Source organism: Geotrypetes seraphini, chromosome 14 (genome assembly GCF_902459505.1).
Source record: "Geotrypetes seraphini chromosome 14, aGeoSer1.1, whole genome shotgun sequence".
NCBI lineage: Eukaryota > Metazoa > Chordata > Amphibia > Gymnophiona > Dermophiidae > Geotrypetes > Geotrypetes seraphini.
In genome coordinates, this window is record NC_047097.1 from 73,024,342 (window position 1) to 73,039,379 (window position 15,038).

The following is a 15,038-nucleotide window of genomic DNA, read 5'->3' on the forward strand; positions in this document are numbered from 1 at the left end:
TATAAAGCTTGACACTTGCCAGGAGAAGACACAGAAGAGATTTTAAAAAAAACAACAGTGTGACAGTTTTAAGACATTTAATAAAACAAACTATAAGCATTTTAAGAACTGATTTAGCTAAATCTCTGTATTTCTACTTTGAGTAAAGACTCAGATACGTTTGACTATTAAGACTTTTCTTCAATAAAGTATAAATTTTTCTTCCCAATAAGTCTGAACATCCATGCCAACAAAAAAATACAAAAATTAAAACAAGACATTAGAACTGTTGTGGGAGGGAGAGAAACAGGAAGTGAATAAAAATTGAAATGTTACATATTTACAAATCTGTAACTTGTTAGAAAGTGATGTATTTTCAGGAATTCACAAAGTACAACAGTATCCAGGAAATCCCATTTGCTTAGAAAAGTCTGTACCAAGATTCTGCATGCAAAACTTATCTTTGGGTCCTTGGCATATTCTCTTTACTATATACAGTACCACTTATTTTTAGGGGGAAGCAATCATCTTATTCAAATGATATTTATTGCAGAGGAAATATATTTTTTTTTTTAATCCAAGTTACTAAGTCACCAAGTAACTGGAGCACTACAATGATTGAAAAAACTAAGAGGAGTTAATGCAGAGCCCACTGCAAAGGCAGAGCCTCTTTCTAAGGAAGTTGAACTATTATTCCAAAATCTATTTTTGATTCACTCAGAAGGGAAAGCCATTTTCAAAACAGGGACATGATCGAAACATTCAAGATAATGAAGGGAACAGACTTAGTAGATAAGGACAGGTTGTTCACCCTCTCCAAGGTAGGGCGAACGAGAGGGCACTCTCTAAAGTTAAAAGGGGATAGATTCTGTACGAACGTAAGGAAGTTCTGCTTCACCCAGAGAGTGTTAGAAATATGGAACAATCTTCCAGAGTCTGTCATAGGGGGAAACACCCTCCAGGGATTCAAGACAAAGTTAGACAAGTTCCTGCTGAACCGGAACGTACGCAGGTAGGGCTAGTCTCAGTTAGGCCGCTGGTCTTTGACCTGAGGGCCACTGTGGGAGTGGACTGCTGGGCACGATGGACCACTGGTCTGACCCAGCAGTAGCAATTCTTATGACCATTGTAAAGCTGGTGCAAAACAAACAAACAAACAAACAAACAACCAAAAAACAAAACCCCAAACAGTTCAACATCTCAGTTAATATTTCTACTGCTTATCCCTTATTCAGTTCCAGTGCAAGTTTTCACCGATGCCAGAAGCAACATAGGAGTTTTGCTGTTGTACAATCCCACCAGGGATTTATGACCTGGATTGGTCATAAGAACATAAGAACAGCCCAGTATCCGTTTCCAACAGTGGTCAATCCTGATCACAAGTACCTACAGAATCCCAAATAGTAGCAACAGTGGCTTGTCCCATGTCTGTCTCAATAGCAGACTACAGACTTTTCCTCCATGAACTTATCTATAAAACATAGGTGCCCATTATAGATTCATACTTAGGTGGCACTCAGCATTCTAACCTTTAGGCCAGGGTTTTCTTTGCCTAAAGTTAGGTGTCAATATGGCACCTAATTTAACCAGGCCCAATTTTAATCTAGGCACCTACTTTATATAGAATTAGGTGGCTAACATTCAATTAAAGCCAATTGTGAAGTGTTGAGGGCCAATATCAACACTGATTAGGCCTATCAATTAAGTTGGGTGCTGATATTGGTGCCTAACTTTAGGTGACCTTTGCCCGGCACTGGTCAGGCTTACCAGTCTGTAATTTTCCTTAGCACCACAGAATCCTTAAAAAAAAAAAAATCGGCAATACATTGTCCACTCTCCAATCTTCGGCTACTATGGACGATTTTAGCAACAGGTTACAGATCACCAACAGCAGATCAGCCATTTTATGTTTAGAAACAGGATGGATATTTGGTCTGAGCCAAAATGGCAATTCTTGTGTTCCTTTTTTGTCTCTCAAGTAGGCCATTCCAGTAACCAAAAACGTCCCGATACCAAACTCTTTGTTTAAAAAATAATATCCTGGTGCCATTAACTGCTGTCCTTTATTACTTAGAAGAGATATCACTGAAATGATTTCTTTTTTGGGCTTCCCTTCTATTTGGGAGTAAGTGCCACAGAATCTCCTCTTCCTCAAAGCAGTGCCTTCTCATGTCAAAGTGCCATTTTTATCATCAGAACCAAATTATGAATTCAGATGAGGAGATCACACAGGGAGGAGACAGTCTGCACCATAGGAAGTGCATCTATAAGTGGTAGATCCATTTTTTCCCAGGAACTTAACAGCTTACATAAACCATCATTGAAAAAAGGAGCCCCAGGCATTTGATCAAAACAAGAAATGGCAAATCTTCCTAAATAAAAAAGTGGCATTTCTGCTTGATGTGTGAAGTATATAATGAAAACATGAGAATTCATAGCCTCTTCCTAGCATCATACCTGGAGTAAGACATCAAAAATACAAGGGCTATATAAAAATGAGATGGATAGATGATAATGATAATAAAAATCTTCAATTTCCCTCTTACATACACTCAGAAATAGTGCGAACATGACCAGTTAATTTGTTGAAAATCTCAAGCTGTCAATTCATGTTCTCTGCAATGTAGAAGGTACACTTTGATGAGATAATCAATCATCAAAAAATATTTACTGTACCCCAACAAGAAAATTCCACAAGATATTTGATGCTCTATGGTTTGACACATACTCTACCATCAAAGAGAAGATTAGATTCTTACCTCGATAATATTCTTTCTAATATAAAGATATGTGAGTCTTGACAAATGGGCTTCTTTATTTCACCAGTGAGAATTGCAGAAGGCATCATCTACATTTTTCAACTCCATCTCCTTGTGTCACTGGACAGTGCCTCAGCTCCTCAGTTCATACCAAAGTAATGGATAACCCCTAAAAAGGAGAAACAACAAGGAGGGCATGGGGAACTCCCTGAAGTCTTTTCTGCTCTGCACAATAACATTTAATCACACCAATAGACATATAAACTAAACATGGTGGAACCAAACAAGCCAGCTACCCGAGTGCAAACAGCACTAACATTTATGCAACTCCTATAGTCCCCCTATAGAGCTGCTAGTTCTTCATACTTTTTGAACCAAAAAACACATCTTCATATTCTCTTGGTATCTCACATACCAGCATCTGAAGACACACATATGTGTCTGAGACAGAAAGCAGGCTAAGTAACAATCTGACAGGCCAGACTGTCAAAACTCATATGCAAAAGAGACACAAGTCTTGACAAGTGGGATGTACCAAAGCAGACCCTTGAGTCTAGGGCAAGCCAGATGAGCCTGCTGCTAGCACTCAGGACCCAATTGTGGTGTCCCTTTGTGCTGACATGTCCATGTTGTAAAACTTTGTGGAAGTATGGGAAGTGGGCCATGTAGCTGCCCTACAAACCTCAGGCAGGACAGCCCAGGATTCTGCCCATCAGGAAGCCACACTTCTTGTGGAATGTGCTTTCCGAGAGACTGGCAGCTGTTTACCACAGCCAATGTATGCTAACAAAATAGTCAGGTGGATCCATCTGGAAATAGGAACCTTGGAGGCTGGCTTTCCCAGTCTGCCAGGACTGGTAAGCACAAAAAATGATCTGAAAAACAAACATTCATCACCTCTAGATAACGGAGAACAACTCTCCTCACTTCCAATAACGCAAAAGCTTTGTCCTTTTTCTTTACGCTTATAGCCTGGAAGACAGGCAGTCAGACCTCCTGATTGACACTGACCACCAAAACCACCTTTGGTAGAAAGGAAGGCACTTGCCTTCATAAATCTGAGGAATGGCTCTCAAGTTGGTCCTGGAGTACCCCCTTGCCAGTGAGTTTTTCAGGATATCCACAATGAATAGGCAAGAGATTGGTTTGCACACATTGCCTCCATTGTATGTAAATATTTTCTATGAATATTCATTGTGGATATCCTGAAAACCTGACTGGCAAGGGGATACTCCAGGACCGACTTGAGAAACACTGCTCTACATGACAAAGCCTAAAGCTCCAAGTCCCTTCTTGCTGAGGCTATGGCTACCAGGAAATCTGGTCCATCAGTGATGCTTCTGGAAGGTCTTGTATGGGGCTTTACTGAGGGCCTGCAGCCCAATGTTGAAACTCCACAGTGGAAATGATTGTCACACAGGAGGATGCAAATGCAATGCTCCCTTCAGAAACCTGGACACATCTGGATGGCCAAAAAGCCCATCTCCAGTCAGGCCCTAAACATGAGAGGCTTGCTACCTGTAGCATGAGGAAGCCAACTGCTAGGCCCTGTTTGAGACTGTCGTGAAGAAGTGACAGGACCGCAGAAACTGGAGCCCTAAAAAGCTCTACCTTCTGTTCCACACCCCAGCGCTGAAAAGTCTTCCAAGCCTTAGCATAGGCTGCGACCATAGTTGGCTTCTTGAATTGTAGGAGATTAGCTATGATCCCCTCCAAGTAACCTTTCTTCCTTAGAACTGAATACTCTAGAGCCATGCCGTAAGCGCAAAGCGTTCCAACCATCTGAGAGCAGCGCTGGGTGAAGTGGCAGTCTGAGACACTCGTCCTGCTGTAACCGAACTAGATCCATGTACCATTGGTGGTGCAGCCAATCCAGGGCCACAAGAATCACCATCCCTTGATGGGTCACTATTATTCCAGACTATCACTGGCCACAGGGGGAAAATGTACAACCATTCCTTTGTTGGTCATGGCTGCAACAAGTTCACAAAATCAGAGTCAAATCCCTGAATTCATCTCCTTTGGTCCTCTGTAGTGGCACTTCCTGTCTCTTCATGGGCTCCAAGGCATCTGTGTTTCGCTGATAATGCAAAGTCACTATTTAAAGGCTCTAAGGCAGAATTTTAGCCTAACACTCAAGCATCAAGCGACTCCATGAGCCTGAGACCAGATAGGGCTAAGCCCAGTGCTCTTGTCCCCTCCTCCCTCATGTGCCCCATGGCATGTAGCACATGGTTGCTTCTCAGCCGGTTATCCAACACAAAACTGGCATGATACAGGGATAGAAAGGCCTGAGGAGTCTACAGAAATAATTTAATATAAAAAATGAGGTGTTTTGAGTCAGATAGAGGCTTTTAAAATAAAATTGAGAAATCCAAGATGGCTACCGCAGCAGCATTTTGATGCCTGAAGTCGGCCCAGGAGCTATATAAAATTTCAAAAATTTAGAAAAGAGGTTTTTGGAGGCCTGGAGACCCTATATGAAGTCCCAGAGAACCTTAAAAGATCTTGAACCATCTTGTCTCCCATTGACAGTAATAGACTATACTTACAGAACTGCTAGGTGCTATGCCTGCATCAACTCACACTGCAGATGGACAATGGAGACAATTTCTGCCTCAGACAAGCATATAGGATCCTTCAGTCACTAGTTTCTTTGGGCTGCCTTTAAGACAGGCTCTGAGAGCCTGAAACCCTTGAGCCCTACTAGCTCTTCATGCATCTTTGGGAGGGAGATGCAGCCAGCACCAGCTATAGTCCCTCTGGACCAATCATTCAAGTGCCTGATAATCAGGGGCGAGCTGAGCTCCCAGGGGAATGCACCCTAAGCTATCCTAAGAATTAGGGCAGGCTGGCTAGCTAGGTGCCCTGTGAAAGGGTTGCTGCTGCCTCCCCCCCCCCCCCCCAACTACAGCCCTCTAATCCAGAAACTGTATTTTTTCCCAGGCAGAGCAGTCCCATAAATCCTGGGAACCTCTGTAGCACTAGGAAGCTTCAAAAGTCAGATAAAAAAACCCAAAAATAATAAATCAGATGCAGAGTAGATGGAGATACCTTCTCAACTTGCTTGCAAAAAGAAAAACCGAGAAGCTGAGGCACTGCTCAGTAACACAGAGGCAGAATTGAAAAATGTAGATAATGCCTTCTAAAATCCTCACAAGGGAAGAAACCCTCTTGTCAAGACTCGCATCTCTTTTGCACTAGAAAGTTACATTATGTAAAACATGTGTCCTTCCAGTGCACCGCATAAAAGGGAGGGTCCCAGAAGCAAAAAGTGGGCATGGTTCTTAGTCTATCAAGTACTAGAAAATGGATTAAGGGATTTAGAATTCATCTTCTTTCTCCTTTTCTAGCACTCAATTATACTTTATCACTCTAGTTCAGTTGAATTATTTATTTTAATTTTGCCCCCACACAATACCCAGCATTATGGATTCTTTTTCTACTAAATGAAAGAAGGAAATTAAATATTTACCCTCAAGGGTATTATCTCTGTCATACACTTTGGGTCCCATTCACAGAACTGGCTAAATTAAAAATTACCATTTAGTTTAATGAATTCTGGTCCTTGCTAGGCACATGTTTGGAAGGCTAATAAACAGAATAGAATGGCAATACCATGATTAACCTTAAGTGGGAAGCACTCCTGGAAATTTTGATGCTTACAAGTCAATCCCACCAGTAATGTCTGCTCCAGAGATCTCGGAAGGTGCCATCGTTTTGCAATTGTACCGTAGATACCATATAATTCACAAGTTAGCAACCTTGTAGGATCCTGAATGTTTATATCTGTATACAGTATATGCATGCAGTACAAGCATACAGTTTGTGCACGTTTAACAAATAATGGAACAGGGTAGCATATGTACACTATATAAATATATATCCGAGGAATTTCATGGGCTTCAAAGCTGGATCTTCAAGTCAAGTCACAAACCTAACCCTTTAGCTGCGCTAAGTCAAACATATCCTGAAAATGTTCAGACACACCTGAAATTAGCAGCCAATTATTATAAATATCAGAATACTAAAACAAACATCTAAGTACTGTGTACTTGATTTGCTTTTGCTAGTCAACCACTAAAAATCTATTAATTTAAAAAAATGTAAAAAAATATCAACTTATTGACCCAATTAAAAATTGGTGCTATATAAACCGTTTCAAATTTTCCATATTACAAATAAATATATTTAATGTAAACAATTGTTACTCTTGATTTTAGTGCTCCTCTTATCCCCTCCTCCCAACTGATTTGCAAAATGCATCTCCATTTAGACGTCTGTCGAATAGTGACTTTTGTTCAGATGACAAGAATGTCTTGGGTAAAACCTATTTTACTGCTGAGAAGCAGCTGAACATAGATGAGCTCCTTCTTCAAGACTCTTTTTGTTATGAAGCAGGCAAAGGGTGTTAGGCCAAGCTCCTCACAAGACTGGCTGAACGATGCCTGGTGAAAAGCATCAGCTGACCACGAAAGAGTAAGTTAATCTTTGTACAATTTAAAATTATTTAAAGACAAGATGTTCTTTCCAGACTGAGCAGTCTAAACAATGCCAAATATCCCAAGGCAAAGAATTATTATAGTACTGAAAAGAACAATGCAAGCATCTTCTGAGAAACTGCTGTGGAAGGTCTCACACCAAAGTCTCAAAGGTCCTTTAGGATGTAGGGCTTGGCGAGACGCTTGTACATCATACAGTGCTGTACAAATTGCTTCACAGGTATGGTTGCCCAAAGGTCCTCCTGCATTCCATGACTCCTGCGCTTGGAGGACGGTCGCAGTTCTGGGTGAACTTGACTTGTGTGGAAGTGAGACGATCATATGCCGTTTTGTATTCTCTGTCAAATACATCTGTAGAAAAAGAACACACAAACTGTTATGCTGTCGGACCCAGATCACATAGAACTAAAAATCTCTTTAAGGGCATAACTACTTTCTGTATCAATGTCTCTTGTATAGTTTTAGCTCTTAATGACAATCAAAAACACAGGTTCCACATGCAACTGTATAGAGCTAAACAAGAGGAAAAGACCTCAGAAGCCTGCACCACATAGAATATATAATTCACTCCGTGGTTTATCAGCAGGACAGGTTCTTTATCATTTTTGATATGCAAGCAAGTCTGTACTGAATGCATTTTTCAAAAAAGTCCCCCGATGAAGCCAATACCCTGGCGAAACAGGTCCCGTCGGGCTCTTATCAAATATTAAGATAAGTGCACTTTATAACTTATTATTGATTGTTGCAATGATATGATTATTGGAGTGTTTAATACACGAGTTTAAATTTTGCCAATCAACAGCAAGAGGTTTTTTAGACCTATGATAGAGAACCTGTTCTGCTGATAAACCACGGAGTGAATTATATATTCTATGTGGTGCAGGCTTCTGAGGTCTTTTCCTCTTGTTTAGCTCTATACAGTTGCATGTGGAACCTGTGTTTTTGATTGTTATCTACATTTTGGAGGTTTCTTTCCATTTTTTGCTTTGCAGTAGTTGTATACTAAGTCACATTAGCTCTTAATGAGAAATAAAACACCTAGTCTTGCAGCACTAAGCGTATGATTTGTTGCCTTTTTCAATGGTTTAATATTTTGAGACATCCTACATGGGACAGGATTAACCCTGTGGCAAGTAGTAGAAAAGCCAGAACACAAGAACTCCCCCACTCCACCATCATAATATAAATATACTCGTATGTTAGGGTCCCATGGGGCCGTTTGTGAATGTTTTCATAGCAGAGGAGAAAACACCAGCTATGTGTGTCATACTTAAAATGGCCCTGCTGCACCAAGTGCACCTCTTGAAGTCACCAGGCGCCTTGGACATCAAGAAGGCCTCAATGGTCTAGGGAATTTGAGTAAAACTCAACCCAAAAATGACTTGATGCTCCTGGAATGAATTAGGGCTTCAAAGGTCCTGAAGGCCCAAAAACGAAAATTAAAAGTAAAAAAAAACCAACAAAAAAAAATCAACATTCCAAACTCGACTAGACAGAAAGAAACACACAAAAACAACAATGACAAAAACCAAAGGAAGGAATAAAGGTAAGGCACTAAAAATAGGCAAAGTTTGACATGCTCAGAACTCTCGAGATGCAGCTTCTCAGCTCCCACGAGCCGACATCGGGTGGGAAGGCACCAGCACGTGTGTGGTATAGGTGGTCTTTAAATTTTAAAGTGACAATATACTTTTTGATTGTCCATGCCGGGTTCTGTGGATGATGTCACTCGTATATGAAAATATATACATGCTTGCTCTCAGAAAATGAATTTACTCCATCATGCACAATATCGTGTGCGATTTCACATACAAACTTCCACAAAACACATATTACTCACTTCACACAAGGAATTACTGCAATCTACCCACAGAGTTTAACTCACCTATATCAATGTTGTCTCTTCCAAGTGCAACAAGTGAAAGAAACAGTATCTGTCTGTAAAGGCTCCTGAAAAAGAGTGGAACAATAATTATTTTTAATTTTTCCTAAAGAATCCTAGATAAGGGTCACAAAGTTTTGAGCTCTAGTGGACAGAGTAAGTTATTAAAATTTAATAAAATCACTTATCAGGATTTCTAAGCGAGTTACAATAAAAAGATTTTGGGGTTTAAAATAAAAAAAAATTACAATATGAATAACAGAATTAAAATTAGACATTTGACTAACAGGAAACGCAAGGATGGAGGGGTGAAGTACAATTGCGAAAGGAAAGGAAGACATGTTTCATGCATGGGGTCCTACTCTCATTTGGCTAGCTAAGATTTACAGTTGGCATTCTTATACTTTGTTGTTTTTGTTTTTTTTATAATTTCTTTATTCATTTTTAAACTTACATCAAGTGTACAGTAAATATCAACCAAATATAATGCAACATCACTTGAAAAATTTTCAATATCATACACCAAGAAGATTTAACCTCCACCCCCTCCCAAATTCATATACAACTAATATATACCACATAAAAATAATATCTTACGACAATCATCTATATATTCTTAATGGAAAAACAAGAAATCCCCCCCCTCAAATCCACATGTGTATTAAGATTGGGAAAAGTGTAACTTATTCATTACTATAATTTAATAAAGGTCCCCACACATCCTTAAATTTATTATAATAACCTTTTTGAACAGCCATTTGGCTAGCTAAGATTTACAGTTGGCATTCTTATACTTTGTTTTGATTTAATTCATGATGTCTCAGTTCACATCTGAAGATTTCTCTCAGCATGCTTGAGCTACTAGGAAGAAAAGCTTAAGTTGTCACACCAACTTACCAGGCCTCAACACCCTCTATAAGACATTCAAATCTATGTGAGTGAGGGATATCAACTAACTAACTAGTGTATGTGTGTTTGGTAACAGAGTCTTGTTACAAGAGGGGGATGCTGAAGAATTCCTGGAGTTTACAGGTGTGATAGGTGTCACAGATGATATGAAAACTGAGTTGATTGATTAAACCAATGCCAGACTTTATATATTAAAGTTTGGGAACTCAGATGAGAGACTGAGAAAAAGCTTGAGACTTTGTAATTAAAGATTTAAACTATTTTAACTGCATGCACACAGGCTATGCTAAGGAAGTTGAAAAGGTTGCTGTGACTTTTAAGACAAGGGTGAATTTAGAACTATTGTTCATATACACGAGGATGTATTGTATGGAATTAAAGATAAGGTTCTCAGAGGAAACAGGAAAATCTGTTCTTTTACATGAAATTACTACACGGATGCCTGTTTTTATGGATTAGGATGTAGGCTTTTATTGACATGATTATTGGTGTCTGAAAAGGTTAAATAGGTCAAAATTCATTTAGAAGTCTCATGAAGAAAAAGTGAAACACTGCCACTTACTGGGCTTAGCACTGGCAAATTTAGGATTTGACGTAAGGTATTCCTGGAAAGGAAGTCAGAGGCATTGCATATGTTCATATGTTCTTATGATCAACTGTACCATTGTATTCTAAAGTATGATAATTATTACAAATGATGTCACATATGGTATAAATCTTTTTGTCTTTGATTTCTCCCTTTGGAGAGCACTGAAATTTTGATGGCAAGGAAAGCATTAATAAACCTATTTGATTATTACATGGCTTTTTCTCTTGTCTGTTATTTGTATTCACAGAACAGAGTCTCTAGCCCAGTTATGTGGGAGAGAGAATCCATTCTGGCACTTCTTTTGGCTCCGCTGTTCAAGTCTCCCAGTCTGTCTTGAACATGACAAAAGGACGGTGGCAATACTGGGTTTCCTTGATAGAGTAGATAGAGGGAAGGGAATGTTCAAAACATTTGAGTTTATCCTAGACCTATGGACAACAGAAATTCACTGTGAGCAGACACCATTTTGATTACAAAGCCAAAAGACAGTTCTCTTGAGAGATACTTTACCATACTATATAGTTTCTTATACCCCGCAAATGTCAACAGGAAATCATTGCGGCTTACATAAGATTGATAAGGTTAGCAACATAGACATTATGAATCATAGCAGGAGGTTCTTCTTTACACAGGGTTGTGGATACATGGAACGCGCTCCCGGAGGAAGTGGACAGGCAGAGTACGCTACGGGGATTCGAAGAGGCATTGGATGGATTCCTGAAGGATAGGGGGATTGAGGGATACAGATAAGGTTAGATAAGAGTATGGAAAGAGTATAGATAAAAACAAAGGGGGCTATAGGGTTAAATCAAGATAACATGACAGGTCATGGACCTGAAGGGCCGCTGCGGGTGCGGACTGCTGGGCACGATGGACCTCTGGTCTGACCCAGCGGAGGCAAATTCTTATGTTCTTATCATGAAATCAGATGCGTTTTAGCATCTTCCTAAACTGAAGATAGGAGGAGATCTGACGTAAGCAAGTCAGGAGGAAGTTCCAAATTTTGGGGGCTTGAAATTCGAAGGTGGATTCAAAGAGTGATTTCCTCCAAACTTGACATGGAGAGGGAAGAGGTAATTTATAGCGTTGAGCCATTCTTGAGTTATCGAAGGAGTATGAAACTTGGATGGCTGAAGTTAGCCCAGTCGAGCTTTCTCCATCTATAGCCCTGTGAACCACACATGCAATTTTAAACTGAATTGGAATAGTTATTATGTCTAGATGGACCTTACCTCTGACGTTTATACTTGGGCATTCTGCTTTGTCTTTCTAGGATATGTGTCATTGGTCCATAAACATCATTCATTTTAATGCTCCTCACCATGTCCAGCAGGAATTTCTGGTTAAATTCTTCAGCAACCGCTTGGTCTCCCCATTGCCGAGTGTGCACAAGAGGGGAATTCTGAGCTGCAATGAACAATACATTTAAAGAGTTAGACAAAGCATGGGGCAGTGAGGTAATTGCTCTGGCTGAGTATTCTGTCAGGGAATAAATCAAGATCATTCCTCTCAGCTTAGGAGCAATATCATCTTTCTAAAACAGATTTAATTTTAAATATTATACATTCAATATGATATCTGCATTCTGATGATCTCCTTTCAAGTAAGTATCAACTAACATGTAGAGATTATAAGGTCACAGCACATTACTAAAATTGTTTATTGAAAATTTCTATACCACTACTAATGACTGGGGAGTCAATTCAGAGGGTTTACATGAGCTTCCATAATGCTGTTACTTTACATGAGTAAATGATGTTATAATACTTGAGCTTCAGTAATGGAGTTACTATCTATGTTTCCCTGAAAATAAGCCCTAGTTAAGATCCCTCCCTCCCGTCCCTTTGTGCACCGGAACACCAACGACCGCCTTACATACCTCTGAAACCTCAAAAACGGTGACAGCACTCTGAATGGGCTATTTCGCAGCCTTCTCCACCAGGGCCTTCCCTCTGCCGCGTCACTGATGATGCAAGTCGTTTGGTGGTCGGAAGTATTCAGGTGCACAAAGGAATGGGAGGGAGGGATAGGTATAACATGGATGGGAGGGAGGGATAGGTATAACCGTGTTTCCCCGAAAATAAGCCCTAGTGCGTTTTTTTGGAGCACAAATTAATATAAGACCTTGCCTTATTTTCGGGGATATATGGTATATATGAGCTAAAATTTATGAGTTTCTATAATGATGTTACAATACATGAGCTTCTGAGATTAGCCCAGGATCAACTCAAAATACTGATGTGCTCTGAGTCAATTTTTTGTATAAGCATCTCCCACCCACAATCCAGTATCTCTCCCTTCCACTCTCTTCCCATTGCCAATATCTCCTCCTCTCAAGTCCCCTTCTTCCTAACCTTGCTCCACTGATGATAAAGGGCATCAACATCCCAGTTCAGCATCTCTCCTTCGCTCTTCTTCTAATCCTGTGGACACTGAACTGCAGGTGAGAGACGGAGAAGGAGAGATGCTAGACCAGGATTGTGGCACCCTTCATCAGCCTGGGCCAATGCCTCACCTGGTCCACAGATTAATCCAGGGCTGGCTCACCCATTAGATACTGAGAAATGGTTTGAAACAAAATCTAGTTGACAACTTGCAGGAAAAGAAGGAGAACATATATAAATTATGAGCTCACTAGGAATACAATATTTATTTATTTACCTATTCCTAGGTGGCTTTACAGAAAAACAAAATTTATACAAACAAACATGCAGATCATTCATTAAGAACAATTAATTTACAGCACAGAAAGGTGATATATGAATAATCAAATACAACTCATTTTAGAGGTAAATACTGTATCTGAATATAACTCACCTTGGAATTACTACTGAAAAGTGAGAACTAAACCTCTTCTTTACTAACTATAGGAATTCTATGAGCGTCGGAGCAGTTACCGCCGCTGCCAGCGCTAAAACCCACGCCAATCGTTAGTCTGTCGTGTTTGCCATTCCATATCTTCCATGCTATGTTTCGTCATGCACGCTTGCCTTACCATTTTTGTCAAGTCATGTCACACTAGGCTTGCTATGTTACGTCTCAACAGGCCATGTTTTGTCATTTGATGTTTTACTATGCATTGTCAGACAAGGTTTGCCATGCTATCTTTTACCTTACTATGTCTGACAGTGTGGTGCAGTGTTTGTGGCCTCAGCACCCTTGAGGTTGTAGGTTCAAGCCCAAGCTGCTCCTCGTGACCATGGGCAAGTCACTAGTCCCCCCTCCCCCACTGCCCCAGGTATATTAGATAGATTGTGAGCCAGCTAGGACAGATAGGGAAAAAATGCTTCTGTACCTGAGTTTATCTATGTAAACTGTTGTGAATTTCCCTGGGAGAATGAGGGTTTGCGGCAGGAGGGAGTAGGCATTCCTCCTACCGATGGTGCTTCACAAAGGGGTGGAGGGGTGTCGGTGGATCACAGGCCAGCGGCAGAAGGGAGTGGGCATTCCTCCTGTCAATTTCATAGCAGGGGTATTTTCCCCCTGATCAGCTGGTGACAAGGGATTCCCTTGCTGTGATCAGCTGATGACAAGGGATCCCTCGATCAGGCAGGCGCAATTCTGTAACCAATGCAGGTGACATGGACACTGGTTAGAGAATCGGTGGAGAGGGTTAGGCATTTATCCCATTAGGGCAGACAAATTCAGCATAGGACGCTGGTGTGCAATTCTCGGCTGCTTCTTAGGCATCCACTGAGACCAGCATCCTATACAGAATCAGCCCATTACTGTCTATATGAGTAAAAGTATGCTCATTATTGAAAACATGCATATCTATCCATATTGGTGGTGGGCAATTTCAGGGGAAAATTGCTCATAACATTCTAGTATCAGATACAAATAAAAAAAGAGAATGTATTTTATGTTGTGTAATTTTATGGATGCTTTTACTCTGTTATTTGCTCACAAATGGACAGGGTATAACATGTTAATGGAAAAAAAGGCAAAATGACTTACTTTGTGTATTCCAAAGGATATAGAGAGGATGCCCTGGATCCTGATGTAATTTAAGATTGTCCCATAACATCTGAATCAGTACTTGTTTACTGTCTTGCGACACACAGCTGCGGGGAATCTACAGCAAAGAGTGAATTCAATAGCCCATGAATACAAGAGTACTTCACAATGTTTTCTAATGTGGTTCACGCTATAGAGTCTGGGAAAAAATTGCTGGCCAAGAGTACAGATGTGATGAATATAAAACCAACCTTTTTCAGGGAATCTAGGTAAAGGCCTGATACCTCAAAAATAGAGTGCAGGAAAAAATGGGGGAAAGCAGGTCAAGAGGAGGAAAAATGGGGGAAGCAGACAGGAGAAAAAGGACTTAAGGTGCTGCTGTTAGGAACTGCCCAGCCCCGGGTGTAAATACTGCAAAGCATTCAGAACTGTAGTTATCTGTATCATGACACATGCAATTT

General features: G+C 40.3%; 1 protein-coding gene across 7 annotated transcripts in view; it reads right to left on the bottom strand.

Moving 5' to 3' along the window:
• Positions 1-1,043: 1,043 nt before the first annotated feature.
• DENND4A (DENN domain containing 4A) overlaps positions 1,044-15,038 on the bottom strand; it is a 135,697-nt gene continuing 121,702 nt past the window's right edge. For 6 of the 7 annotated variants that reach the window (XM_033919967.1, XM_033919960.1, XM_033919965.1 and 3 more), the window contains 4 exons: positions 14,578-14,695; positions 11,853-12,027; positions 9,126-9,190; positions 7,455-7,591 (listed from right to left, as the gene is read on the bottom strand). In XM_033919967.1, coding sequence (XP_033775858.1) covers positions 7,455-7,591; positions 9,126-9,190; positions 11,853-12,027; positions 14,578-14,695 — 495 coding nt within the window. Of the gene's footprint in view, positions 7,592-9,125; positions 9,191-11,852; positions 12,028-14,577; positions 14,696-15,038 lie in introns of all 7 variants that reach the window. The other variant, XM_033919966.1, reaches the window with a different exon arrangement.